At 37.6% G+C, this 26,013-nt stretch overlaps 2 protein-coding genes and 2 long non-coding RNA genes across 9 annotated transcripts; 1 reads left to right on the forward strand and 3 right to left on the reverse strand.

Moving 5' to 3' along the window:
- Window positions 1-7,810: 7,810 nt before the first annotated feature.
- On the reverse strand, window positions 7,811-14,728 carry LOC116403209. Of its 5 annotated transcripts, none has more exons than XR_004215858.1 (4): window positions 9,095-9,904; window positions 8,930-9,002; window positions 8,796-8,844; window positions 7,811-8,007 (listed from the first exon to the last, which is right to left on the reverse strand). XR_004215858.1 is itself a non-coding variant. In XM_031883815.1 (2 exons), exon 1 carries the CDS (start codon window positions 14,610-14,612, stop codon window positions 13,557-13,559), a length of 1,056 nt encoding a protein of 351 aa, XP_031739675.1. In that variant the 5' UTR covers window positions 14,613-14,728; the 3' UTR covers window positions 7,811-8,007; window positions 13,529-13,556. The 5 variants fall into 5 exon arrangements, 1 of the variants encoding a protein (XP_031739675.1); XR_004215859.1 differs by lacking the exon at window positions 7,811-8,007 and adding an exon at window positions 8,198-8,258; XR_004215860.1 differs by lacking the exon at window positions 8,796-8,844.
- Window positions 14,729-15,921: 1,193 nt separating this feature from the next.
- On the reverse strand, window positions 15,922-16,940 carry LOC116403210. The gene is made up of 3 exons (XR_004215862.1): window positions 16,373-16,940; window positions 16,208-16,280; window positions 15,922-16,122 (listed from the first exon to the last, which is right to left on the reverse strand). It is a non-coding gene; the product is annotated as an uncharacterized LOC116403210 (long non-coding RNA).
- A 4,116-nt stretch (window positions 16,941-21,056) lies between these two features.
- Window positions 21,057-22,301, forward strand: LOC116403475. The gene is made up of 4 exons (XM_031884660.1): window positions 21,057-21,351; window positions 21,440-21,537; window positions 21,714-21,889; window positions 21,983-22,301. The coding sequence occupies exons 1-4, from the start codon at window positions 21,216-21,218 to the stop codon at window positions 21,993-21,995; spliced, it is 423 nt and encodes a 140-aa protein (XP_031740520.1). The 5' UTR covers window positions 21,057-21,215; the 3' UTR covers window positions 21,996-22,301.
- Window positions 22,302-23,873: 1,572 nt separating this feature from the next.
- Window positions 23,874-25,166, reverse strand: LOC116403456. 2 transcript variants are annotated; one of them, XR_004216208.1, is made up of 3 exons: window positions 24,952-25,166; window positions 24,825-24,872; window positions 23,874-24,099 (listed from the first exon to the last, which is right to left on the reverse strand). It is a non-coding gene; the product is annotated as an uncharacterized LOC116403456 (long non-coding RNA). The 2 variants fall into 2 exon arrangements; XR_004216209.1 differs by having other exon boundaries at window positions 24,926-25,166.
- Between the last annotated feature and the right edge of the window lie 847 nt (window positions 25,167-26,013).

A 26,013-nucleotide genomic window follows, 5' to 3' on the forward strand; every position in this document is an offset into this window, starting at 1 on the left:
ACGCCAAATTCTTAATACCTAGCCAAATTTACTTCATTACTCAAATTAGAAATGGGTCTCACATTTAGAGCCTATCGCTTCTTTAAGATACATGATCTTACTGATTCAGAGAAATTAACCACAGGCGTTATTAGTTTTGATGATCTGGCATTGGATTGGTACCAAGCACAAGAAGAGTTGGAAGTTTTTAAGAATTGGGCTGACCTGAAAGAACGAATGCTTGTACAGTTTCGATCAATTCGAGAAGGAACTTTGGTTGGAAGATTTTTCTCAATCAAACAGAAAATGAATGTAGAAGACTACCGCAACCGATTTGATCGATATTTAGCTCTAGTAGCATTTCTTCAAACGGTAGTGTTAGAGGAGACTTTGATGATTGGGCTTAGCCCATGAATAAAAATGGAAGTGGAAATGTGGAACCGATTGGGTTGGCCCAGATGATGAAATTTGCGTTGAAGATTGAGAATAAGGAACTAGTGAGAAAAGAGTGTGGGTTGAGCAGTGCATTTCATGTAAAACTGCAACTCACCCTATCTATTGTGGAAAACAACAATACAATGATGACTAAGGAAGAAACCAGCAATGGAAAGTCTACTGATGAGAGCTATCACCCTGAAGGGAGTTACTGATAGAACTAAGACATGCACAACAGAAAAAGAATCGAAATTCTACCCTAATTGGGCTTAATTAACGAGACTAAACCAAAAAATAAGGTTTTTAGAATACTTACATTTGAAGCTGCGTTTTATTCGAACAACCACTAAGTTTGACTTAGTATCCTCTAGACTCATAATCGAGTTGTGGGACCCGTTGGATGAAAGAACCGGACGAGAGAAATAGATGAAAAAAATGGGCGTGGTAAATTTTCTTTTTTTTTTTTAAGTAAATAAGAAAAAGAAATTCCATTTGGTGTGAAAGCCCAAATTTAATAGGAAAATGAAAGGGAATTCCTTGGAAAGTTGGTTTGTGTGTCATTAAAAGTCAAGGTGGAAAACAAAGTACAACATATGGCTAAATGTGAGAGTAGGCGTGCAAGTATAATAAATACCTACCAAGATGTTTATTAATAACATGTGTTTGATACATAATTACAACACTTTGACCAAACAACCAATGCTTAACTATTTTCAAAACGTCTGGTCATCTCGCTGCAAATCCTTCAACCTTCTTCTCTACTTGGCCTAAACACCTCATCTTGGAAGATGAATTTTTGAAAGAATGTCTAAAAGACTAAGGTTTTATGAAATCCTTTTCGCAATACCTTTTCATAAACATCATTTCGCATAAACAACATCAAATAATTTTATCTCGCATAAACCTTTCTTTATCCTTAACATACTCATAACATAACAATTTCACATAAACACACATTAGTTAACATTCATTCCTTTCACCAAGGATTTTGAATCGTTCTCTACACTTTGATGTAGAACATCTCCCTTCTTGATGTTTCTTGAGTTTTATCCTAGAGGAGTGGTTTGAATTACCATTTTTATAGTTTAGGATTAGTTATTTGAATTACCAATTTTGTATCTTGAGTTAGTTATAACTAACTCAACTCCAAGTTAAACTAACTCAACCCCAAGTTAGTTTAACAACTCTCGTAATCTCCAGCCTATAAAAAAGCTTCTCATTTTCATTAATAAGACATAAAAAAAAAGAGGCATTATACATAAAGATTTCTAGCTTTGCAATTACTGCATCAATTGGTATCAGAGTGTGATCCTAGCTCACTCTTCCCTAAAAAAACTTGGATCCTACCACTCTTATCCATGGACGCAGAAGCCTCCTTCAACCAAGGCTTGCAGTTGGTAGAACAAGCTATTGAAGAACTTCGAAAAGGGCAGTCGATATACAGCAATCGTTAGTAGAATTAACAAACCTTTTTACCCGATTTCATGTCCAACCTTTAGAAGAAGCAATTCATCCCCCAAGAAACCCAATTGCAGCAAACCAAGAAAGACAAGAAAGACCAATAAACCCTGTTGTAAACCAAGAACTACTAAGAAATCAACCTATTCACATCCACAATAATCGATTGTATGGAAACAACGTACTTGGAAATTTCTTAAACGATTCTGACTCTTTCGATGAAGACAACTTGCTGAACATTCATCAAGAACCTCAACAAAGGTTTGGACTTCGACCATACTTTCAAGAAGATCAAGAAATACGTATGAAAGTGGATCTCCCTACCTTCAATGGTCGAATGGACGTGGAGAAGTTTCTTGATTGGATCAAGAACGTAGAAATTTTTTTCGACTATGCCAATACACCCGAACACAAGAAGGTTCGATTAGTTGCTCTCAAACTTCAAGGTGGCGCAAGCACTTGGTGGGATCAATTACAAAACAATAGACGATTATTCGGTAAACAATCTAAAGATTAGCTGAATATCTTATAAAAAGATGTTGCCGTAGGCTTAGTGGTGACAGGTGAGAAAGTAAGCTGTATCTTTTATGACTCTTAAACGTTGAAGTCAATCAATGAGTTCCAAATGCAATATTGGAAGTTTTCTTAAATATTTTGATGCTTTTGCATGTTGTGAAAGAACTTGGTTAGATGTGAGAAAGGGGTTTATGAGATTAGTTACTTACTATTCCCTTTTTCACTGTCATTGCTACTCCGTAGACATGCTATGGGCTCGTGTTTCTGTAGAATATAATTCAGATGCTCTTTCTCTAGAATATAATTTATGTGCTTTCTCTACAAATTTGAAGTAATTTCTACTGCTTTTGCTAATATTCTCTAAAGCTTATTCAAAATGTAGTTGTTTAATGATTGTTCAGATTTAAAATATATTATAGAGTTAAATTTAACACAGTTAATCAGCTTAAGCATTTGACTCTGGTGTTCTTAAGATATAAATTCAAATCCCTATAATTTTATCATGTTGATCTTTTCAATCTTCTCACATACCGTCTTCATTTCATAATCTTGCCTACTAGCTGTGTATCATCAATGAAATTACCATAGGAGTCCACATGTGGTAATTATGGATCTAGCACGATATACTGCGTATCATGTTGTTGGAGATCAGTTTAAATGATTAACCAGTCTATTGGTGGTTTGAGTCTTTTCTTTTGAATCTATAGGTTGTTCAATGGTCTAATATTAACTGTGTTTAGATTTATGGTAATTTTCATAAGCCTTAAGAAAAGGTGTGCTTTGATAATCTTTTCTTTCTCTTCAGCATGTTGGTAATGTAGAAAGATTACATGTATACTATGCCCATGGACTAGATAGCCCAACCTTTGTTCGCGGTGTTATTGGCTCCTAGATAAGTATGTTATGGTTGAAAGAAAATTGTTAAATTGCTTGCTACCAGTTGTTTCAGTGGGGTATATCCCCATCATGCTACAAGCAAAGAAAAATGAAATTAGACAGTGGCAGTATATCGTGTTCTACTTATATAATTTATGACTTTCTTCTGCTTTTTGTTCAGGACCTTTGAACACATTGTCCTTGTTCATTACCGTGAAACACAAGAGGTTAGGTTCAACACAATGCATCTGCAGTTACTAAAATATTATCTTGAGACAAACTTTTATCATTTGGACTACTACATCTATTTAAGATTTGCTGATTTTTCCTCCATGGTTGCAATATTAGAACTTCATCCAAAATAATGTTGTCATGTGTGTCTTTAAATTTTTACTGGCAGTCTGGCACCATATAGATCTAGTAGTTGTGCATGCATGTCTTCCTCTCTATCCTCCATTGAAAAACTCGATAATTATCTATTTGTGTTTTATTTTGATGATTTAATCCAACATTTATTATGGATAAAGTCAGCCATAAAATACATATGTTTACTACTGCTCTTTGTACATTTTAAATACTAGATTTCTTGATGATTGTTGTCTTTAAGTTGCTCTTAATGTTGTTGCATATCGAGAAATGCACTGTAATTTCTGTACCAATTTTATCACTGCTTTTAACTAAATCTTCAAAAATCAAGGCACCACCTGGATGTAGAGTGCTATATGGTGATTCAAGTGTTGAGAGTTCTCTTTCTTCTGCTATCCATAAATTTATGGAATGGAAAGGCAATGATCATGACACTATTTTTTGTCAGATAAACACAGGTTTCATATGCTTCAACTCTGTGGTGCTTCACAGCACACGGATAAAACTTCCAAACATTCTGCACCCAATATTACCATAATGCATTTGGACACTTCATTAACAACTTCTTACAATTAGCCTTTCTATATTGAAAATAATTCGTTGTCTTAACTTCATGTTGCTGCTAGTTTCAAAATTTTGCATCCACATCGTTGAACTCAAATTCTGGTTCTGTCTCTAACCCATCAACTCCGTGGCTTTTATCGAGGAACTTGATTCCAAGGCTACTCATGTTTATTCTCTTGGTGAAAATGAATTGTTAGGTGATACTGGCCGAACCTGTCAAAAATAAATGAGTCATAGTTTGTTTGATCATTCATTTTCTAATCTTTCTTCTTTATATTTAATTAGTTGTTTAATTTCTTAAAAAAGAATTCTGGTTTATTTATAGTATATTTGGTAGTATGCATGCCTCAGCTCCTTTAATGCATGTCTCTTACAGTATATTTGGTAGTCTTTTATAATGTTACACCCTTTTTTTTAATTCCTAAAACCTTTTAACTTTCCAAATTTTCATTCATTCTTTTAGAAAATTATTTTCATTATTTTTTTTGGTTACAAAACCATCCATTAACTACATTAATTAGACAATTCACTCCAATAATAAATAAATAACTTTTTTGGATCTAAGGTCTTTTCTCATTCTACAAATTTAATTTACTATATAAAGGTTATTATGCTAATTGAAAAATATATTTCTCTCAAGTATGCAATGACAGAAAATTAGGTTATAAATATAAAAAAATATATATTTTTAGGTATTATAATTTTTTTAAAAAAATTATATTTTAAATTTTTAATAAAACCTTGCATTTGGGGATTCACATGTTGTTACTTGTCGAACCAAAAAAGATAAATTCGTGGTGAAAACTCTTTAAAAGCCCAATTCGTGGAAGGAAAAATTGAAGTGTGGCGTTGAGTTATTTTGTTGTTGAAGAAGATCAGTAAAAAACCCACAGCATTAAAACTTCTTTTTGTTTCTTTAAGTATATTTTAGATTGCAACGTATTTTCTATTTGGGTTTAGTTAGGGTTTCTCTTGTTTATTCCAAGATATGCATGGATAGTTCATGTTCGACTATTTGGAAAGAGGGATTTATGTAGCACGGGTATTATATTCTGGTTTTGGAAGTGTCGAGATAAATTAAGGACTTTTTTAATCTTCTTCAAACAAACCTATACGAAGGCGAAGAATAATTTGTGCTTGTATTTTAGTCGGAATAAGAAGAAACATGAAGAGAATGCCCACGAGGAAAATGACCATGAGAAAAAGTTGTGTATTCCTCCATCCATAACTGAGCTCTCTAATGTGTATTCCTCCCTCCATAACTGGCTTACTTTGGACTGTTTGGATAGAAAGAAGAATCCTTCGAAGCCCTAGACTTGTCTCTACCGCATTCGAAAATGCCAAGTTCTCTCTGAGGATCTCTAACTTCTGCCGTGTTCACCGTCCGTCCGTCCGCGTTCACCACGTCCGAGTTTATCTAATATATTTTTCCAAATCTTAAAGAAGAACTTTTGATTTCATTGGAGTTTATCATTAGAGGCATTACTATATTGGCTGCCTCTCAGTGGGCGATAGGTTTTCCAATGGTCATTTGAGACTGGTTGATAATAGCAAAAGTTAGAGCTTGAGAAGAAGGAGCGAAGAAAGTAGTGAAGACAAAAAAGAAAGAAAGCTGAGTGAAAAACGAAAATTGACAAGGTAGAGATGTGACATGAAAATGATGATGAGAAGTGAAGGAGGCACGACACAATACTGGTACACAATAACAAAGCCTTGATAATTAAAAAAAGGATGGTGCCAAGAAAATTTAAATACAAAAAAAATGAAGGTTCTTGCAAGTGTATTGAGTGAATGGGAGAAAGAAAGGATAAAAAAGGTAGAAAGAGAGAAAGAGAAGTCAAGGGTAGAGATACATAGCTTTGTATATAGAAACTTTATGTTTATACTCCATTATACGTTGTGGAGAATATAACATCCTGATATGTTTGATTCAATTTGAATGATGCAATTATTTATTTTTCTGCAATAATTTCTACTACTTAAGAACCTAAATTTTGAAAGCCTACTAATTTTTCAGAATTAATTCGAGACCCCACTTTTGCTCCCCTTCCTACCTACGGTTACTTTTTGCTTAAACTTTAAAAGTTGTTTGAAAATTTTTGCTGAAACTTGTAAAATTTGTTTGAAGTTCGTATATCTCTCACATATTGCAAGGTTTCTTAATTATTTTATTGAATTTCCTACATAAATGCATTCAAACATGAGTTGACATAAATGCATTTTGCTATCAAGAGAGTATACCATACATGCATGTGTAGGACTTTTATCCCTTATATTTTATAATTTGTCTTACTACTGTTATTGACTGATATACCAATATACATGTGTAAAGTATTGATCATATAATTAATATTAAATTTATTACATTCACTCATCAATTTAAGTTTTTTAGTCAATGTATGTTCATGATGTACCATGGTCATATCATAATAGAATAGATCCAAGATTATATATGTTCAAACCAACTGGTGATTTAATTATCAAAGATATTATGATTTTGTCCAGTTTTTTTTCAGTCACTACTAGAAAAATGGATTTTAATCAAGACATTGTGTCGTTGAAAATAAAAGAAAAAAGAGGTGGGATGAGGTACATTGTGTTGTTGAAAATAAAAATATGGATTATTTCTTAAAACAATCATATTGACACAATTTAATTTATTTCAAAACAATTTTTGCGTCATTAATTAACAATTTTTTTGTCATTAAAAAATTTTCAAATGAAAAAACCTCAAATTTCAAAAAAGTTCGAAGTGGGCTACCGAGTCGTTATGAAGAACCCTTGCCCTCCAATTTTTTGCCACTTGCCGTCGTCGATTCCACACTCCAACCACTGTTGTCGTTGCTCCCACAACAAGCCTTCGCCGTCAAACCCACCAATCTAGCCACTTTCGTCGAATAAATTTATTTAGAAATATAAGTTTTAATGACACTTGAAATCAAGAAAAAGGGATATGAGGGAATAAAATGTGTCGTTAAAAATAAAAATACAAAATTTTTTGTGACACAAATTGGTTTTCTTGACAAAATTTTCGCATTGTAAATAATGGCATAAATTATGTGTCATTAAAAATTACCCTAATAAAAAATCAATGTTTTCCTTCAATCATATGCTTTTTGATTTAAAACAAATAATTCGAAGCTTTCATCCCACTTGTGAACAATGACCGAAAAAAACCTTACTTCATCCCACATCGTCACTGTCTTTAGCTCTCTCGCAAATGCTCTCTGGCGACGTTCCCCCTCTCTCGCAAATACTCTTCACGACTTTTTCTCTCTCTCAAAATTAAGCTCTTCGCCCACCGTTTGAAGGAACTCACCAAATTTGCAAGTAATTGAAGAATTTGTGGTCCATGAGATCGATTAAGTCCATTTATGAGTTAGTTTGATTAGATTATGTCACATATACATGTATTACAATTAAGGGACACTTGCGAAAATGGCAAAATAAGTTATAATAATTAAGTCCATAGAACACATACTTTATTATTTGAGAAAGTGACAAAAACAAAGACCAACTGTAACGACCCAACTTTTCTAGGTAAGTCGAGGTCGTTAATTTTTGACAAAAGACTTTGGTTGATACAAAATGAAATGTAAGCCAATTGAAAAACAACTTTAAGTCAGGCCTGATTTTCAAATATTCCAAAAACTTAAAAAAAGTACTATTTACAAATAAAAGTTTGTAAGCTAAGTTTCAATACAACGTCTTAAACCTAAAACAAACAATAAGCGGAAGCAAAATAACACATTTCCTATGGCAATCACACTTCCTTCCTGCCCCTCGCCGGTTTGCCGCCTTTATTACCTTTGCCTGAAAATTAAACATAAGAAGGGTGAGTATAAAAATACCCAGTAAGAGACCCTCTACTGGTCCCGTCAGGGGAAAAATAAATTGTTAACATTCTATTGGGACACCCTGTACAGTCGCAGTCTTGTGATCCCGTAGGATGCACATTTCAGTCTAACGCCCGAGGACGTACATTTCAGTGTAGTGTTCTGCAGAAACACATATCAGTCTAATGCTCCCGAAGGTGCAGAATAATTGGTGATCCCGTGGGACACCTACAAGGCACACATCCCAATAAAAGCTAACAATTTTTCCCCTCAATCCATTCGTACCATCTTTCAGTTACTTCAAAATATAAAGTTCTTTCACTCAACGTTCTAACAGTCAACTTATCTCACTTTAGCCCAATGTCTGTCAGTAACATACTAATACGTCAGTCAATCAAACTATATAGTCATAACGCCTCTCAGTTCACCAGCACACAGTCATACTTTAGTATAACGTACACCCAGTCTAAACGACAATCACAAGTTCACATCCGCATCTCATACAAACACAATCTACAATTGTCGTCCTGTCTACATCCACACACATATATATATATTCCAAGACAATCACAATATGCATTCAACATCAAGTCTACTTCAATCCATGTGTATATATATATTTTCAGTCATCCACAGTATACATTCAACACCGAACCTACATCCATACGTATATATATATTGTCTCAACACATTTACTCAATCAGAGGTGACTAACATTACAATTCAAAAGCATAGGTGAGTCCAGTAGAAAATAAAATCCCTTACCTCACTTTTATGCAAGTTCTTCAATCTACTAAATCCAATGAATCAAATCCTAAACATAATCAATCATAAAATCAACATCTTTCTAAATAGTTTCAACCATTCAAATTACCCCATATGTAAATTCCACAACTTACCCAAGAAGTGGAAAATCAAGTCCACTTCAACCTTTTGGAAAATCAAGGATTCGCTCACTGAATCAAGATGTACCTTCAAGAATTAAGCATTTCGCCAACAATTAAATCCAATGGCAGCATTCAACAAAAACCAAGAAACCAACAAAAACCATAACTTGTTCTTACCCAAATATGAGCCCAATGGTTCACGGCGAGGCAAAAATGACAATCAAGAACGAATCAAGCGGCTGTAAATAGAGCAACACTGAATGCGACTCAACTGGAAAAGAAAATCGGCTTCAAATCGTAACTCCGTCTTACAACGAGCAGAAGAACGTCGACTTGATAGGGGACACGTAATTTAGGAAGAGATCGACTTGGATCCGTGTATGACTTCACGAGATGTATGCGTCGACGGCTTCACGGAGGTGAAGACAGACGCGGTCGGAGAGTCACGCGGCAGTGCAGAAAACGGAGGAGAAAGGAACGGGCGGCGGCTGGCTTGGCTTCGACGGAGACAGAGATTGCGCAGCAGGGCTTCACGAACGGAGAGGAAAGGAATGGGCACGGCGATGCAGATCTGGACGACTGCTGCAAGGTGACGCGTACGGCACTTCACGAACCGGCCGACGGTTGCAGCGACGGATCTGGGTTATGGCGAACTGCAAGGGTGAAGCACAAGCGACGGCGAGGACCTGGACGGCTCGGCGATGCAGATCTGGATGACGATTTGCTTTCCGAGGGAGGCACGACGGTTGTGAGCGGAGAGGCACGGTGGTTGTGAGCGGATGGGCGCGGCGGTTTCGATCCGAAGGAGAAAAGGAAGACGACCGGAAAGAAGAAGAAGAAACGACCGGCAGCTTGTGTGGCCGACTGGGTGAACGGAGAAGAGAGGGATGTGCGGCTGCTAGGGTACGGGAAGGAGAAAGGGATGGAGGACGCACGGGAGGAAGAAGGAAGGAAAAATTTCTTTTTTCTTTTCTTTTATTTAAATAATAAAAATAAAACTAAAATATAAATAAATATATATATAATAAATTTCTTTTTCTTTTCTTTTATTTAAACTAAATAATAAAACTAAAATATAAATATATATATATAATTATATTATCACATTTTCAAATCTTCTTTCCCCCTTCAACATATTTTCTTCAAAACAATAAATCTTGTACAAATCGAAAAAATCTCTTAAAATAAAATACCTTCGAGTTTGGGGCGTTACATTCTTCCTCCTTAAGGCGAAAGTTCTAATCCTAAATAACTCTTGATAACGAGTCCTCATCTCTTCTTCTCGCTCCCATGTCGCCTCTTCAATTCGATGATTCCGCCACAAAACCTTTACTAATGGAATGCTTCTATTACGAAGCATCTTTACCTCTCTAGCGAATCTCCACAGGTTGTTCTACATAGCTCAAATGCTCATCAATCTCCAAGGTTCATAGTCCACGACATGAGATGTATCGGCCACATACTTCCTCAACATCGAAACATGGAAAACATTATGGACTGCAGAGAGTGATGGTGGTAATGCCAAGCGATACGCCACAACACCAACCCTCTCTAAGATCTCAAATGGTCCAACAAAACGAGGACTTAACTTCCCTTTCTTCTCAAAACGCATAACACCCTTCATAGGTGCTACCTTCAAGAATACCTTTTCTCCCACATCAAACTTAAGGTCTTTTCGCCGTACATCTGCATAACTCTTTTGTCTACTCTGCGCTGTTTGCATACGTGCTCTAATCTTTTGAATAGCCTCATTAGTAGACCGAACTAATTTAGGTCCCATCAACCTCTGTTCACCAACCTCACTCCAACAAATAGGGGTTCTACAACATTTACCATACAAAGCCTCAAATGGTGCCATACCGATGGTAGCCTGGAAACTGTTGTTATAAGCAAACTCCATCAAATGTAGATGAGAGTCCCAACTACCTGGAAACTCTAGAACACAAGCTCGTAGCATATCCTCTAAAACTTGGTTCAAACGTTCAGTTTGACCATCAGTTTGTGGATGAAAGGCTGTACTGAAATCTAATCTCGTACCCATAGCAGTCTGAAGTCCCTTCCAAAACTTGGAAGTAAACCGTGCATCCCTGTCAGAAACAATCGATACAGGCACTCCATGCAGTCTCACAACCTCAGTTAAATACAACTGTGCCCACTTACTAGCAGTATAAGTGGATTTCCCTGGTACAAAATGTGCGATTTCGTAAGCCTGTCTACAACAACCAAAATCACTGTGAAACCCTTCAGGGTCTTAGGCAGCCCTGAAATAAAATCCATCGACACATTCTCCCACTTCCACTCTGGCACACTTAAAGGTTGTAACAAACCTGCTGGTTTCTGTCTAGGTGCCTTAACCTGCTGACATACTAGACACTTACTAACGAATTCCGCCACTTCCCTTTTCATATTCCGCCACCAATAAAATCGTTTTAGATCCTGATACATTTTCGTACTACCAGGATGCATGGAAAATGAAGAATTATGGGCTTCATCTAGTAAGTCAATCTTAGCTGCACTGTTCGCTGGCACACACAAACGTCTCTCAAACATCAATCCACCATCAGAGGATATGGAGAACTCATCAGTCTGCTCTGTTCCAACAAGGCGACGTCTCTCCATCAAATAAGGATCATTACTCTGAGCATCAACAATCTTCTGCCTCAGAGTCAGTTGCACCGTTAATTGAGCTAACTGTGAGGTGACTCTCCCCACAGATACTACAATCTCAGCTCTCTCCAAGTCTCGATGTAATGGTACCTGTCTAGTAATGAGTGCTGCCGAATGTGATACTTTTCTACTAAGAGCATCAGCCACCACATTCGCCTTACCAGGATGGTACAATATCTCACAGTCATAATCCTTTACCAACTCGAGCCACCTTCGCTGTCTCATATTCAACTCCTTCTGAGTGAAGAAGTACTTCAGGCTCTTATGGTCAGTAAAGATTTGTATCTTTTCACCGTACAAATAATGTCTCCATATCTTCAATGCAAAAACCACTGCTGCCAACTCCAAATCATGTGTGGGGTAGTTCTGCTCGTGACTCTTCAACTGACGAGAGGCATAAGCAACCACCTTACCTTTCTGCATCAAAACACAACCCAGTCCTTTCTTGGAAGCATCACTGTAAATCACAAAACTTCCGGATCCATCTGGTACTGTAAGGACCGGTGCAGTAACTAACCTTTGCTTAAGGTTCTGAAAACTATCCTCGCAAGCTGGACTCCAAACAAACGGAGTTCCCTTCCTTGTCAACTGAGTCAAGGGAGTAGCCAAACGTGAAAAATCCTCCACAAACCTCCGGTAGTACCCTGCTAAACCCAGAAAACTACGAACCTCACTAACTGTAGAGGGTCGAGACCAACTGGTAACCGCTTCTATCTTTGCAGGGTCTACAGAAACTCCCTCACTGGAAACCACATGACCAAGAAAAGCCACCTGCTTCAACCAAAATTCGCACTTAGAGAATTTAGCATAAAGTTTATTGACTCGAAGAGTCTCTAACACTTTATGTAAGTGTTCCTCATGTTCGGCCTCAGTCTTGGAATAAACCAAAATATCATCAATGAAGACTATCACAAAAGTGTCTAAGAAATCCTTAAACACCCTGTTCATCAAATCCATAAATACTGCAGGTGCATTAGTCAAACCAAAAGACATTACCATGAATTCATAATGTCCGTACCTCGAACGAAAAGCAGTCTTAGGAATATCACGGTCTCTAATCCTCAACTGGTGATAACCTGACCGTAAGTCAATCTTAGAGAACACCGTGGCTCCCTGTAACTGATCGAACAAATCATCGATTCTAGGTAAAGGATATCTGTTCTTGATTGTTACTTTATTCAACTCTCTATAGTCAATGCAAAGACGCATCGACCCATCCTTCTTCTTCACAAACAATACTGGTGCACCCCAAGGCGACACACTAGGTCGAATAAAGCCTTTGTCAAGCAACTCCTGTAACTGTACCTTCAGTTATTTCAACTCGACAGGAGCCATCCTATAAGGGGCTCTAGAAATGGGAGTAGTGTCTGGCTCCAACTCAATGGCAAAATCAATCTCTCTATGTGGCGGTAGTCCTGGAAGATCTTCTGGAAACACATTGGGTATTCTCTTACCACAGGTTCTGAAGTTAAGGAAGTCTCATCTTCCCTAGTATCCACCACACTTGCCAAAATACTCCAGGTACCCTGGTTGAGCAGTTTACTAGCTTTCATAGCTGAGATTACTTTAGGCAGTACTACTGTTCCTACCCCTTGAATTTAAAGCTAGATTCGGTAGGGGGACTGAACACAACCTCTTTACGAGAGCAATCAATACTAGCATGATTAGTAGCTAGCCAATCCATACCTAAAATTACATCAAAGTCACGCATATCTAATACCAACAAGGTTACGTCCAGCACACGACCAGCTATCTCAATTTCACATGCTTTAATCTTTTCCTTAGACAACATAATTTCTCCAGACGGTGTAGACACTGACAAAACATAATCTAAGGGTTCCACCTCTAAGCATGCATGCGTCACAAAAAGCGATGAAATAAATGAATGAGAAGACCCCGAGTCAAACAAGGTCAAGGCAAAATGCCCTAACACTGGTAATGTACCTGTCACCACTGTGCAGGCCTTCTCTGCTTATGATCTATTAGTGGCAAAGATTGTACCCCGCTGTGGAGGTTTCGCTCCCTGACTGCTCTGTCCAGCCCCAGTAGATCTCAAGGGACATCGATCAGCCATGTGTCCCTCTTGCTTGCACTTATAACAGACTCTCGTTCCCATCAAACAACGACCCAGGTGGTGTTTCCCACACGTATTGCATAGTGGCTTCTCTCGAGTAGTGTCTCCTGCCCCGCCAGAACTCTGCTGGAAACTGCAAAAAGGATCGCCTAATCTCAAGTTCCTCTGAGGAATTCCCACAGTTCTCTGCTCTGCTTTCCTCTTTTGACCAGACGACGATCCCTTATCAAAACTCCTTGCCCGAATTTCATCCTTCCCAATGCTCATATCCACTGCCAGGCGCAGCGCTTCAGCCTGGGTAGTGGGCTTTAGTGCTCGCACAAAGCCTCTAATCTCATCTCTCAATCCTTTGACGAACCTATCAGCTCTAGCCTGCTCATTACCAACAAGTTCAGGGGCAAAACGCGACAGCATATCAAACTCCTGGTCGTACTCCTCGACTGTCATATGTCCTTGCTTCAATTCCAAGAATTCCTGGCTTTTGGCGTCTCTAAGGTTAGCCGAGAAAAACTTGGTATAGAAGCAGTCTTTAAACTGATCCCAGGTAATCTGTCTCACATCTCCACCTAGCATACGCATCGTAGTTCTCCACCAGATAATACCTCTGTCCCTCAGAAGAAAAGCAGCACACTGAACTCTATGCTCCTCTGGACATCTCATGTAATTAAATATGGTTTCCACAGAGGACAACCACAACTCAGCTTTAGTAGGATCCTCCAGTGACCCATCAAACGTCTGAGGGTCATATTTCCTAAAGTCCCTCAAATGTTTCGCCTCAGCAGAAAGTTGGTTCGGTAATGTCTGCGGCTGTTGTGCAGCCAATCCTTGCGCAGGAGGGGCTGCTGGTGCAGGTGGAGCTGCTGGTACAGGGGGAACCACAGGTGCAGGTGGAACTGCAGGTGCCTGCTGGTTCTGAGCTATAGCCGTCATAAGCTCCGTGAACCTCTGCTCCATGTGAGCAGACAGTGCAGCAAACTCAACATGAGTCACGGGTGCAGTAGGAATTCGCTATTCAGCTTGACCCTCAGTAGGTTGATTACGACCTGCTCCTCTACCCCAGCCTCTACGACCTCTCTACGTACACCTCTCTTTGGCGGCATAATTCCTATTATCCACCAACAACACTCTTTAAAAAGTCTTAATCATAAGCATAAGAGTCTTTATCGTCATGCAATCTAGTTTAATTTAGGCAAACTCATGCAAATAAACCATACATATAAGCATAAAGATACCTGACGAGAGACGAAGGGTCGCGTTAGCCATAGGGACATAAAACATAGACTTACATCGTAAGTCAGTCTACAGAACCTAAAACTTAGGCTCTGATACCAACTGTAACGACCCAACTTTTCTAGGTAAGTCGAGGTCGTTAATTTTTGACAAAAGACTTTGGTTGATACAAAATGAAATGTAAGCCAATTGAAAAACAACTTTAAGTCAGGCCTGATTTTCAAATATTCCAAAAACTTAAAAAAAGTATTTTACAAATAAAAGTTTGTAAGCTAAGTTTCAATACAACGTCTTAAACCTAAAAAAAAACAATAAGCGGAAGCAAAATAACACATTTCCTATGGCAATCACGCTTCCTTCCTGCCCCTCGCCGGTTTGCCGCCTTTATTACCTTTGCTGAAAATTAAACATAAGAAGGGTGAGTATAAAAATACCCAGTAAGAGACCCTCTACTGGTCCCGTCAGGGAAAAATAAATTGTTAACATTCTATTGGGACACCCTGTACAGTCGCAGTCTTGTGATCCCGTAGGATGCACATTTCAGTCTAACGCCTCGAGGGACGTACATTTCAGTGTAGTGTTCTGCAGAAACACATATCAGTCTAATGCTCCCGAAGGTGCAGAATAATTGGTGATCCCGTGGGACACCTACAAAGCACACATCCCAATAAAAGCTAACAATTTTTCCCCTCAATCCATTCGTACCATCTTTCAGTTACTTCAAAATATAAAGTTCTTTCACTCAACGTTCTAACAGTCAACTTATCTCACTTTAGCCCAATGTCTGTCAGTAACATACTAATACGTCAGTCAATCAAACTATATAGTCATAACGCCTCTCAGTTCACCAGCACACAGTCATACTTTAGTATAACGTACACCCAGTCTAAACGACAATCACAAGTTCACATCCGCATCTCATACAAACACAATCTACAATTGTCGTCCTGTCTACATCCACACACATATATATATATTCCAAGACAATCACAATATGCATTCAACATCAAGTCTACTTCAATCCATGTGTATATATATATTTTCAGTCATCCACAGTATACATTCAACACCGAACCTACATCCATACGTATATATATATTGTCTCAACACATTTACTCAATCAGAGGTGACTAACATTACAATTCAAAAGCATAGGTGAGTCCAGTAGAAAATAAAATCCCTTACCTCACTTTTATGCAAGTTCTTCAATCTACTAAATCCAATGAATCAAATCCTAAACATAATCAATCATAAAATCAACATCTTTCTAAATAGTTTCAACCATTCAAATTACCCCATATGTAAATTCCACAACTTACCCAAGAAGTGGAAAATCAAGTCCACTTCAACCTTTTGGAAAATCAAGGATTCGCTCACTGAATCAAGATGTACCTTCAAGAATTAAGCATTTCGCCAACAATTAAATCCAATGGCAGCATTCAACAAAAACCAAGAAACCAACAAAAACCATAACTTGTTCTTACCCAAATATGAGCCCAATGGTTCACGGCGAGGCAAAAATGACAATCAAGAACGAATCAAGCGGCTGTAAATAGAGCAACACTGAATGCGACTCAACTGGAAAAGAAAATCGGCTTCAAATCGTAACTCCGTCTTACAACGAGCAGAAGAACGTCGACTTGATAGGGGACACGTAATTTAGGAAGAGATCGACTTGGATCCGTGTATGACTTCACGAGATGTATGCGTCGACGGCTTCACGGAGGTGAAGACAGACGCGGTCGGAGAGTCGCGCGGCAGTGTAGAAAACGGAGAAGAAAGGAACGGGCGGCGGCTAGGCTTGGCTTCGACGGAGACAGAGATTGCGCAGCAGGTCTTCACGAACGGAGAGGAAAGGAATGGGCACGGCGACGCAGATCTGACGACTGCTGCAAGGTGACGCGTACGGCTTGCTTCACGAACCGACCGACGATTGCAGCGACGGATCTGGGTTACGGCGAACTGCAAGGGTGAAGCACATGCGGCGGCGAGGACCTAGACGGCTCGGCGATGCAGATCTGGACGACGATTTGCTTTCGAGGGAGGCACGACGGTTGTGAGCGGAGAGGCACGCGGTTGTGAGCGAATGGGCGCGGCGGTTTCGATCCGAAGGAGAAAAGGAAGACGACCGGAAAGAAGAAGAAACGACCGGCAGCTTGTGTGGCCGACTGGGTGAACGGAGAAGAGAGGGATGTGCGGCTGCTAGGGTACGGGAAGGAGAAAGGGATGGAGGACGCACGGGAGGAAGAAGGAAGGAAAATTTCTTTTTTCTTTTCTTTTATTTAAATAATAAAAATAAAACTAAAATATAAATAATATATATATAATAAAATTTCTTTTTCTTTTCTTTTATTTAAACTAAATAATAAAACTAAAATATAAATAAATATATATATAATTATATTATCACATTTTCAAATCTTCTTTCCCCCCTTCAACATATTTTCTTCAAAACAATAAATCTTGTACAAATCGAAAAAATCTCTTAAAATAAAATACCTTCGAGTTTGGGGCGTTACACCAACTCACACATCAAGAGGTAAAATGTCACAAATGCCCTCGTTATTGATGTACATTTGATACACCTTATACACGTCTGATACACCTAATACCTCTTGATACATTAAGTCCATTTATGAGTTAGTTTGATTAGATTATGTCACATATACATGTATTACAATTAAGGGACACTTGCGAAAATGGCAAAATAAGTTATAATAATTAAGTCCATAGAACACATACTTTATTATTTGAGAAAATGACAAAAACAAAGACCAACTCACACATCAAGAGGTAAAATGTCACAAATGCCCTCGTTATTGATGTACATTTGATACACTTATACACGTCTGATACACCTAATACCCCTTGATACACTTGATACTTCTTACTGATACACTTGATACATTTGATAGATACAATTCATGCACTCGGTACTCATTGATACACTCGATACTTTTTGATACACACCTGAAACATCTTCATACACATAATACTTCTCGTTCCACATAATACTTCTCGTTACACTTGATTCTTCTTGATACACTTGATACCCCTGAGACCTTGATACACTTGATTAGTTTGATACACTTAAAGACTTCACTTATAAGTTTGATACACTTGATACACCACTAATAAACTTGTTATACTTCATTGGTACACTTAACAAATTCGATATGTTTGACGTACATGCACTACAAGAAATTTACCCTTTGTCGATGACAAATATCGTCAGTAAATCTTCAAAAACTAATCAACTTTTCTTTTGCCAACGAAATTAAGCTGTCAACACACACCGTCAGGTAGGTCTGTCGGAAGATCCTCTATCAATGGCAAAAAATAAACTGTCAGCAAAAATAGGAACTATCGATGAAATTGAACCATCAGTGGGCGTGTGTGTGCGCTCGTGTGTGCGCATGTCCACGTGTGCTTGGGTGTGTGTATGCGCACATACATGTGTACGTGAGTAGGTGTGTGCGTGTTTGCGTGTGCATTTGTGTGTGCGGTTTTGTGCGTGTGCATGTGTGTGTGTTTGTGTGGTGTGCCTATGTTCGTGTGTGTGTGTGCGTGTATGGGTGCACGCGCGTGCAAGTGTATGTGTATGTGTGTGCGCGTGTGATTGTGTGTGAATAAGTTGATATTTTTTAATGTTGAGTTTCTCCCAATTTTAAAACAATAATTTAATTATCTTGATATTCAAGCCATTAATATTATTGTGAGATAAAGATAGTGAATAAGTTGATATTTTTTAATTTTGAAATTCAGTTAAAGTTATTTTGATACAAAATCTATTGCTGAGATTATCATATTCTGAAAAATAATAATTTTGTTATTTTGAAATTCAATTTGGTTATTTTGAAATTCAAATTCAATTAGGTTATTTTGAAATTAGTAAGATTAAATAAAGTTGAAGTCTTGAATCCATTAGTTGAGTCCCGAGATATTAAGAAAAAAGTATGATATGAGTTTATGTATCTTTTTCAGGTAAAAAATAATTAAAAGCTGATAAATGCATAATATAAATTAATTACAATATAGAAACAAGATAATTTTAGTTGGAGAATGTGAATATTTTGGTATTTTATAAAATATTATGCACGTAAAAAATGTTATTTGCTAAAATTAACAAAAAAATAGTTTTGCCATTTTTCAAAATGACCCATAAAAATGTTGCTATATCTCTTATGACAGAGTGTATATCTACTGGTTCATATTCGACATGTTTGTTGCTAATAGAATTGGATAAAATCGCATTATATTGAAATAATTACACGAATGACACTTTTAAGCCAATATTGGTAGAAATTATAGTTTAATTAATGTTATTAAGTCAATGAACATGGTTTAAAAGTCCTTCTAAACACAATTAATGTAGTTGTTTTTTAATTTTAACTCATTTATACATCTTTATGCATATGTGCGCGTGTAGGTAGGTGTGCGTATGTGTATGTGCGTGTGTTCGTGCGAGTGTCCGTGTGCATGTGTGTGTGGGTGTGTGCATGTTTGTATGTGTTTGTGCGTGCGTGTGTGTGCACGGGCTATTGCGTGTGTGCTTGGGTGTGTGGGTGTGCTCGCGCGTGCGTGTTTGTGCGCGTGTGCGTATGTGTTTACGTGTGTGCGTGTGTGCGTTTGTGCATGTGTGTGTGCTTGTGCGCGTGTGGATAGGTGTGTGTGTGCATGCGTGCGCGTGTGCATGTGTGTGTGCGTGCGTTCGTGCGTCTGTGGGTGTCTATGTGTAGGTGTGCGTGTGCACGCGTGTGTGTAAGTGTGCATGTGTACGTGTGTGCGCAGTGCTTCTATGCTTGTGTGCGAACAAGTTAATATTTTTTAATGTTGAGTTTCTTCCAATTTTAAAATAATAATTTAATTATCATGATATTCAAGGCATTAATGTTATTTTGAGATAAAGATAGTGAACAGGTTGATATTTTTTAATTTTGAAATTCAATTAAGGTTATTTTAATACAAAATCTATCGTTGAGACTCTCAAATTTCGAAAAATAATAATTTTGTTATTTTGAAATTCAATTTTGTTATTTTGAAATTCAAATTCAATTAGGTTATTTTGAAATTAGTATGATTGAATAAAGTTATTAATATGTTGAATTAATTAGTTGAGTCTCGAGATATTAAGAAAAATATTATGATATGAGTTAATATATCTATTTCAAGTAAAAGATAATTAAAAGCTGATAAATGCATAACATAAATTAATTACAATGTAGAAACGAAATAATTACAGTTGAAGAATGTTGATATTTTGGTATTTTATAAAATACCATGCACGTGCAAAAAATGCTAGTTGCTAAAATTCAAAGGAAAAAGTAGTTTTGTCATTTTTCAAAATGACCCCTAAAAACGTTGTTATGTCTCTTATGACAAAGAGTGTAGATCTACTGATCCATATTCGATTTGTTTTTTTGTTGGTAAAATTGGATAAGACCGCATTATATTGAAATAATTACACGAATGACAGTTTTAAGCCAATATTGATAGAAATTATAATTAATCAATGTTATTAAGTCAAATGAACATGGTTTAAAACTCTTTCTAAACATAATTAATGTATTTGTTTTTTAACTTTAATTAATTTACACATCCTTGTGCGTGTGTGCATATGTGCGCGTGCGTGTGCGTGTGTGGATGGGGTGTGTGTGTGTGCGTGTGTTGTGCACGTGTGCGCTGTGTGTGTGCGAACAAGTTGATATTTGTTAATGTAAAATTTCTCCCAATTTGAAAATAATAATTCAATTATCTTGATATTCAAGTCATTAATGTTATTTTGAGATAAAAATAGTGTACAAGTTGATATTTTTTAATTTTGAAATTCAATTAAAGTTATTTTGATACAAAATCTATCGTTGAGATTCTCAAATTTCGAAAAAAAATAATTTTGTTATTTTGAAATTGAAATTTAATTAGGTTATTTTGAAATTAGTAAGATTGAATAAAATTAAAATCTTGAATCAATTAGTTGAGTCCCGAGATATTAAGAAAAAAGGATGTATCTTTTTCAGGTAAAAAATAATTAAAAGCTAATAAATGCATAACATAAATTAATTACAACGTAGAAACGAAATAATTACTGTTTGAGAAGGTGAATATTTTGGTATTTTATAAAATATCATGCACACGTGCAAAAAATTCTATTTGCTAAAATTTAAAAGAAAAAGTAGTTTTGCCATTTTTCAAAATGACCCATAAAAACGTTGCTATATCTCTTATGACAAAGAGTGTGCATCTACATATTCGACTTGTTTTTTGTTCGTAAAATTGGAGAAATTGAGGACACAACTCCAATTCCTAGCATGCTTTCTCCCTAAGACTATGCTGGTCCTAGTCGGGGAGTGGCATTTACATCCCAGAAAGACACACATGTATCACCTCGTGTTGGCACTTCCATTGCAATGCACAACTCTGACATATATAGTGCCGACATTTCCTTCCTTAAGCTTGAAAAAAGGTGATTTGATGTCCATAAAAAATTAACTGAGCAGTTAGATATTTTCTAATATGTATCTCACGTAATTTGATGCTCATTGATACTGCAGTACTGTGTCAGGAACGTGTTGATGTAAAATCTTTCAGTTTTGATGGATCTTATTACAAGCTTTCAACTCTTCTTAGCACGACTTCTGACAGAACAAAGGTTTGATATATCTTTACACGATCGCATATCACATATGAACGATCGCATATCCCATCTGAAATATCGATCACCCTTGGTAAAACAACCGTTTAGATATTCTACACGATTGTTTGCTTAAGGATACACGATCATTTTGTAACTATTTTTTTTATTATCCTTTTTTCTTTCTATACTAGAACCAGAATCAATTGTTTGATGATATTAACAACATGTATGATGATCTTCGTGATGATTCTAGTCATCACAATCTGGACAAGAATGATGACCATCAAAATAACAAACATGTGATCATCCATGAGAATCCATTTGTTCAAGAGTCACATCTTCAAGAATCTACTGTAGAAACTCAACAGTTAGTGTTTAATTCATTAGTTACCGCTTTATATTGTTTAAAATTGCTTAGATTATAAATAAACAACAATAATTTTTTTTCTTTTCTGTGTAGGGAACAAAAATGAACAACGCCTCAACATCAAGAGTAGTCAGGCAGTGATATTAGCATATATGGCAGAGATGCACATTTGATATTAACTATAAGTAATATAGCAGAAAATATGGAAGGTCATACTCAAACAGAAAAGGGATTGCTAGAAATGATTGAAAATCTTCCGTTGGTAAGCCAACCACTTCCACTTTGTGAGATGCTACCATTAACTACTGTCAACGGTCTTGCATTAGTTTAATTGGTATGTGTGCCCTAAAGGGATAAAAGCTCTTGGCAGTGAAAGATTTTACAAAACCATTCATCAATTTTAATTTGAAAATTCCAAAATACCAGTACATTGACAATATTTAGAATCAAAGTTCTAAATAAAGAACTAAATATGCTTTTAAATTAAAAGATACATAGAACTGACTCTTGTTGACGTCTTTGAATCTATAATCCACCGAATTGGGGACACCACCCGTTGGAGACCTTCCTATCTTCGAAGATGAGATTGGTTTGTGGAAAACAATTGGAATGAAAAAAAAATTTAGAGAGAAACTATGTAAACCCCCAATATCAAGGTATTTCTCTCAAGCTAAATTTTTAAAATTTTATTAAGATTTTAAGGAATTTGGTTGTGGTGTGGATTTAGCAGGAAGTGAAGGGGCTTTTATGAAAAAATATACTAATACTAAAGGTTAAATAATAATAATAGAATTAATGTTATTATTAATTTAAAATATCAATTCTTTATTGATTCACGTGCAACCCCATCTCTTTCTCCTTCACTCTTCCTCTTCCCGTGCCCACCGCCGCCTGCCTCCCTTAGCCATTTTATATTACTCTTGGACGTCAGCCGGCCACGCCGTCACCGATCCCTTCGTCTCCGTTGAAGCCGAAGCACCGTTCGTCGTGAGTTCGAACTCTCGGCATCGCGTCTCACCTCTGTTTTCCAGCCAAGCTGTGATTCATTCGCGCGTAGCTCCTTCGACGTTCGCGCCACCACATTCTGCTCCAGGTGACGAGGAGCGTCACCGATTGACCTATCATCTCACCGGCGTTGTTACTTATTGAAGCAGCCGTCGACCAGACCTGAGCCCGTCACGTCTGTTGAAGTGCCGTCGCGCGGCTCTTCACCTTCCAGCCATGGGTTGTAAGCTGAAGTTTGTTTTTCGTTTGTTGATTAGATCTGATCTATTACACGCGTCGATTCCAGTTATTCGAAGTTGTTGCCCCCATTTTACTCTAATTTTTGGGATTTTTGTGGTAAGTTGTATTGGTGAGTGTGGTGGTTTTACATTGTAATTATCCTTGGGTTGTAGTTTTGGATAATTAGTTAAATTGTTAATTGATTCTTGAAGTTAGCGTTTGAGTTCTTTGGATTCACAACTAAATTGTAGATTTGTTGGAGTTCGATTCGCCAATACTTTGATAAGCTAGAATTTACATTGAGGAAATTAAATGAAAGAAAGTATTGTGAAAGTAATTGAGTTCCATATTCTTAGTATTAGGTTTCCTTCGTTCGAGAAATTTAAGTAACATTAAAGTAAGGGTTTCTATTACTGGACTCTTTGAAAGTTTTGAAATGTGTTGACTGTTTGGATCTCTGGACTTAGTATGGTTTACCAAATATGTAGAAGTAGATATGATGACAAATGTATATTATGCCAGACTAGTATAGAAGTAGATACGATGGATAATGTATTTGTAAACTGAGAAAGGTGTTATGTATATATATATATCTTGACTGTCTGGTGTGTTGTTATAGTATCAACTGATTTTGTGATAGATTGAATAGATTGAACGTAAGTGTGTTAAGTTGGATTGATGATATGATTGTAACGACCCAACTTTTCTAAGTAAGTCGAGGTCATTAATTTTTTTTACAAATAAAAGACTTTGATTAATATAAAACAAAACGTAAGCTAATTTAAAAACATCTTTAAGTCAGGCCTGAATTTCAAACATTTAAGAAAACATAAAAACAATACTATTTACAATAAACGTTTGTAAGCAAACTTTCAATTCATCTTAAACCTCACAAGAACCCATAAGCGGAAGCAAACAACATATTTCCTATGGCAGTCACGCTTCCTTCCTGCCCCTCGCCGGTTTGCCGCTTTTATTACCTTTGCCTGAAAATTAAACATAAGAAGGGTGAGTATTTAAATACTCAGTAAGAGACTCTCTACTAGTCCCGTCAGAGGGAAAATAAATTGTTAACGTTCTATTGGGACACCCTGTACGGTCGCAGTCTTGTGATCCCGTAGGATACACATCTCAGTCTAACGCCCCGAGGGACGTACATATCAGTCTAGTGTTCTGCAGAAACACATATCAGTCTAATGCTCCCGAAGGTGCCAAAATAAATTGGTAATCTCCGTGGGACACCTACAAGGTACACATCCCAATACAATCTAACAATTTTCCGTTCATTCCGTTCAATCCATCTTTCAATTACTTCAAAACACAAAGTTCTTTCTTTCCACGTCCTAACAGTCAACTTATTTTACTTCAGTCATATGTCTGTCAATAATATGCTAATACATCAGTCAATCAAACTATACAGTCAACACACCCCTCAGTTCATCAGCACACAGTCATACTTTAACCGTAACGTACACCCAATCTAAACGAAAATCACAAGTTCACATCTGCATCTCATACAAACACAATCTACAGTCTTCGTCCTGTCCACATACACACACTTATATATATATTCCATGACAATCACGATATACATTCGACGTCAAGTCTACTTCAATTCATATGCATTCATATATATTTTCAGTCAATCCACAGTATACATTTAACACATACAATTCACAGTCATAAGTGAGTCCAGTAGAAAATCCCTTACCTCAAAGTTAGGGAAGCTCCTTAATCAACTAACGTCCTCGAAACAATCCTAAGCATAACAACACAAAATTCAATTACTTTCACGATACATATGTCACTTACTTTCCTCAACGTAAGTTCCAACTCACCGATATATTGGCGAACTGAACCTTCAACAATTCACAAACGGGTTGTGAATGTAAGGGAGCCTAACGTTACTCCCAACACCTCAACGCACGAATGTCGAACTCGCAGCAAAAATCCTAAGTGTGGGTCGGTCAGCGGTCGGCCAAAGGGAACGTGGCGGCTGGGCTTCACGGATGGAGACCGTCGCGAACAGACCGCCGAATCTGAACGGTTACAGCAAATCTGAACGGTTACAGTAAATCTGAACGGTTACAGCAACTAGTCGGCCGACGTTGATAGCAGGTGGAGCGGCGGTTGTGAGTGGGGAGCGTGGTCGATGGAGACAGAACCGGCGGAGACGGTTGCAGAACCGTGGCTTCGACGGAGACAGAACCGGCGATGGAGACGGCAGATCGGCGCGCGGGACGACTGCTGCAAGGTTGCTTCGCGAACCGGAGATGGAGACGGCAGATCGGCGCGCGAGACGACTGCTGCAAGGTTGCTTCGCGAACCGGAGATGGAGACGGCAGATCGGGCGTTCGGCTTCAGTAGGGGAAGATGCGGCGATGAGGCTGGGTTTGGACGGAGCGAAGAGGAGAAAGAAGAAGGAGATGGCCGGGAGATGGTCGATGGCTTGCTGGCGAACAGAAGGAGAAGAAGAATGGAGGTCGGCGGCTTGCTGCGAACTGAAGGAGAAGAAGAATGGAGGTCGGCGGTTGCTGCGAACGGATGGGGTCGGTCGCGGCGCTGGGGGGAAGAAGAAAAGAGAAAGAGAGAAACGGAAGAAGAGAAGTCTCGGGCGTGCGCGTTGCTGGGCTGAGGACGGCGGGTTGCTGTGGCTGCGCAACGAGAGGAAGGGGAAGGGCGCACGGGGAGGAAAGGAAAGAGAAAAGAAATGAAAAAGAAAAAGAAAAAAGAAAAAAGAAAAGAAAAGAATATATATAATAAAGAATTTTCTTTTCTCTTTTTTTTTATTTAAATTAAATTAAAAAATATATAAAAAATAAAAAAATGTATATATATATATATATATTTTTACCTTTGGGGCTTTACAATGATGAAGTAGTTTGACTATACTAGGAATG

This window comes from Cucumis sativus, chromosome 4 (assembly GCF_000004075.3).
Source record: "Cucumis sativus cultivar 9930 chromosome 4, Cucumber_9930_V3, whole genome shotgun sequence".
Lineage (NCBI taxonomy): Eukaryota > Viridiplantae > Streptophyta > Magnoliopsida > Cucurbitales > Cucurbitaceae > Cucumis > Cucumis sativus.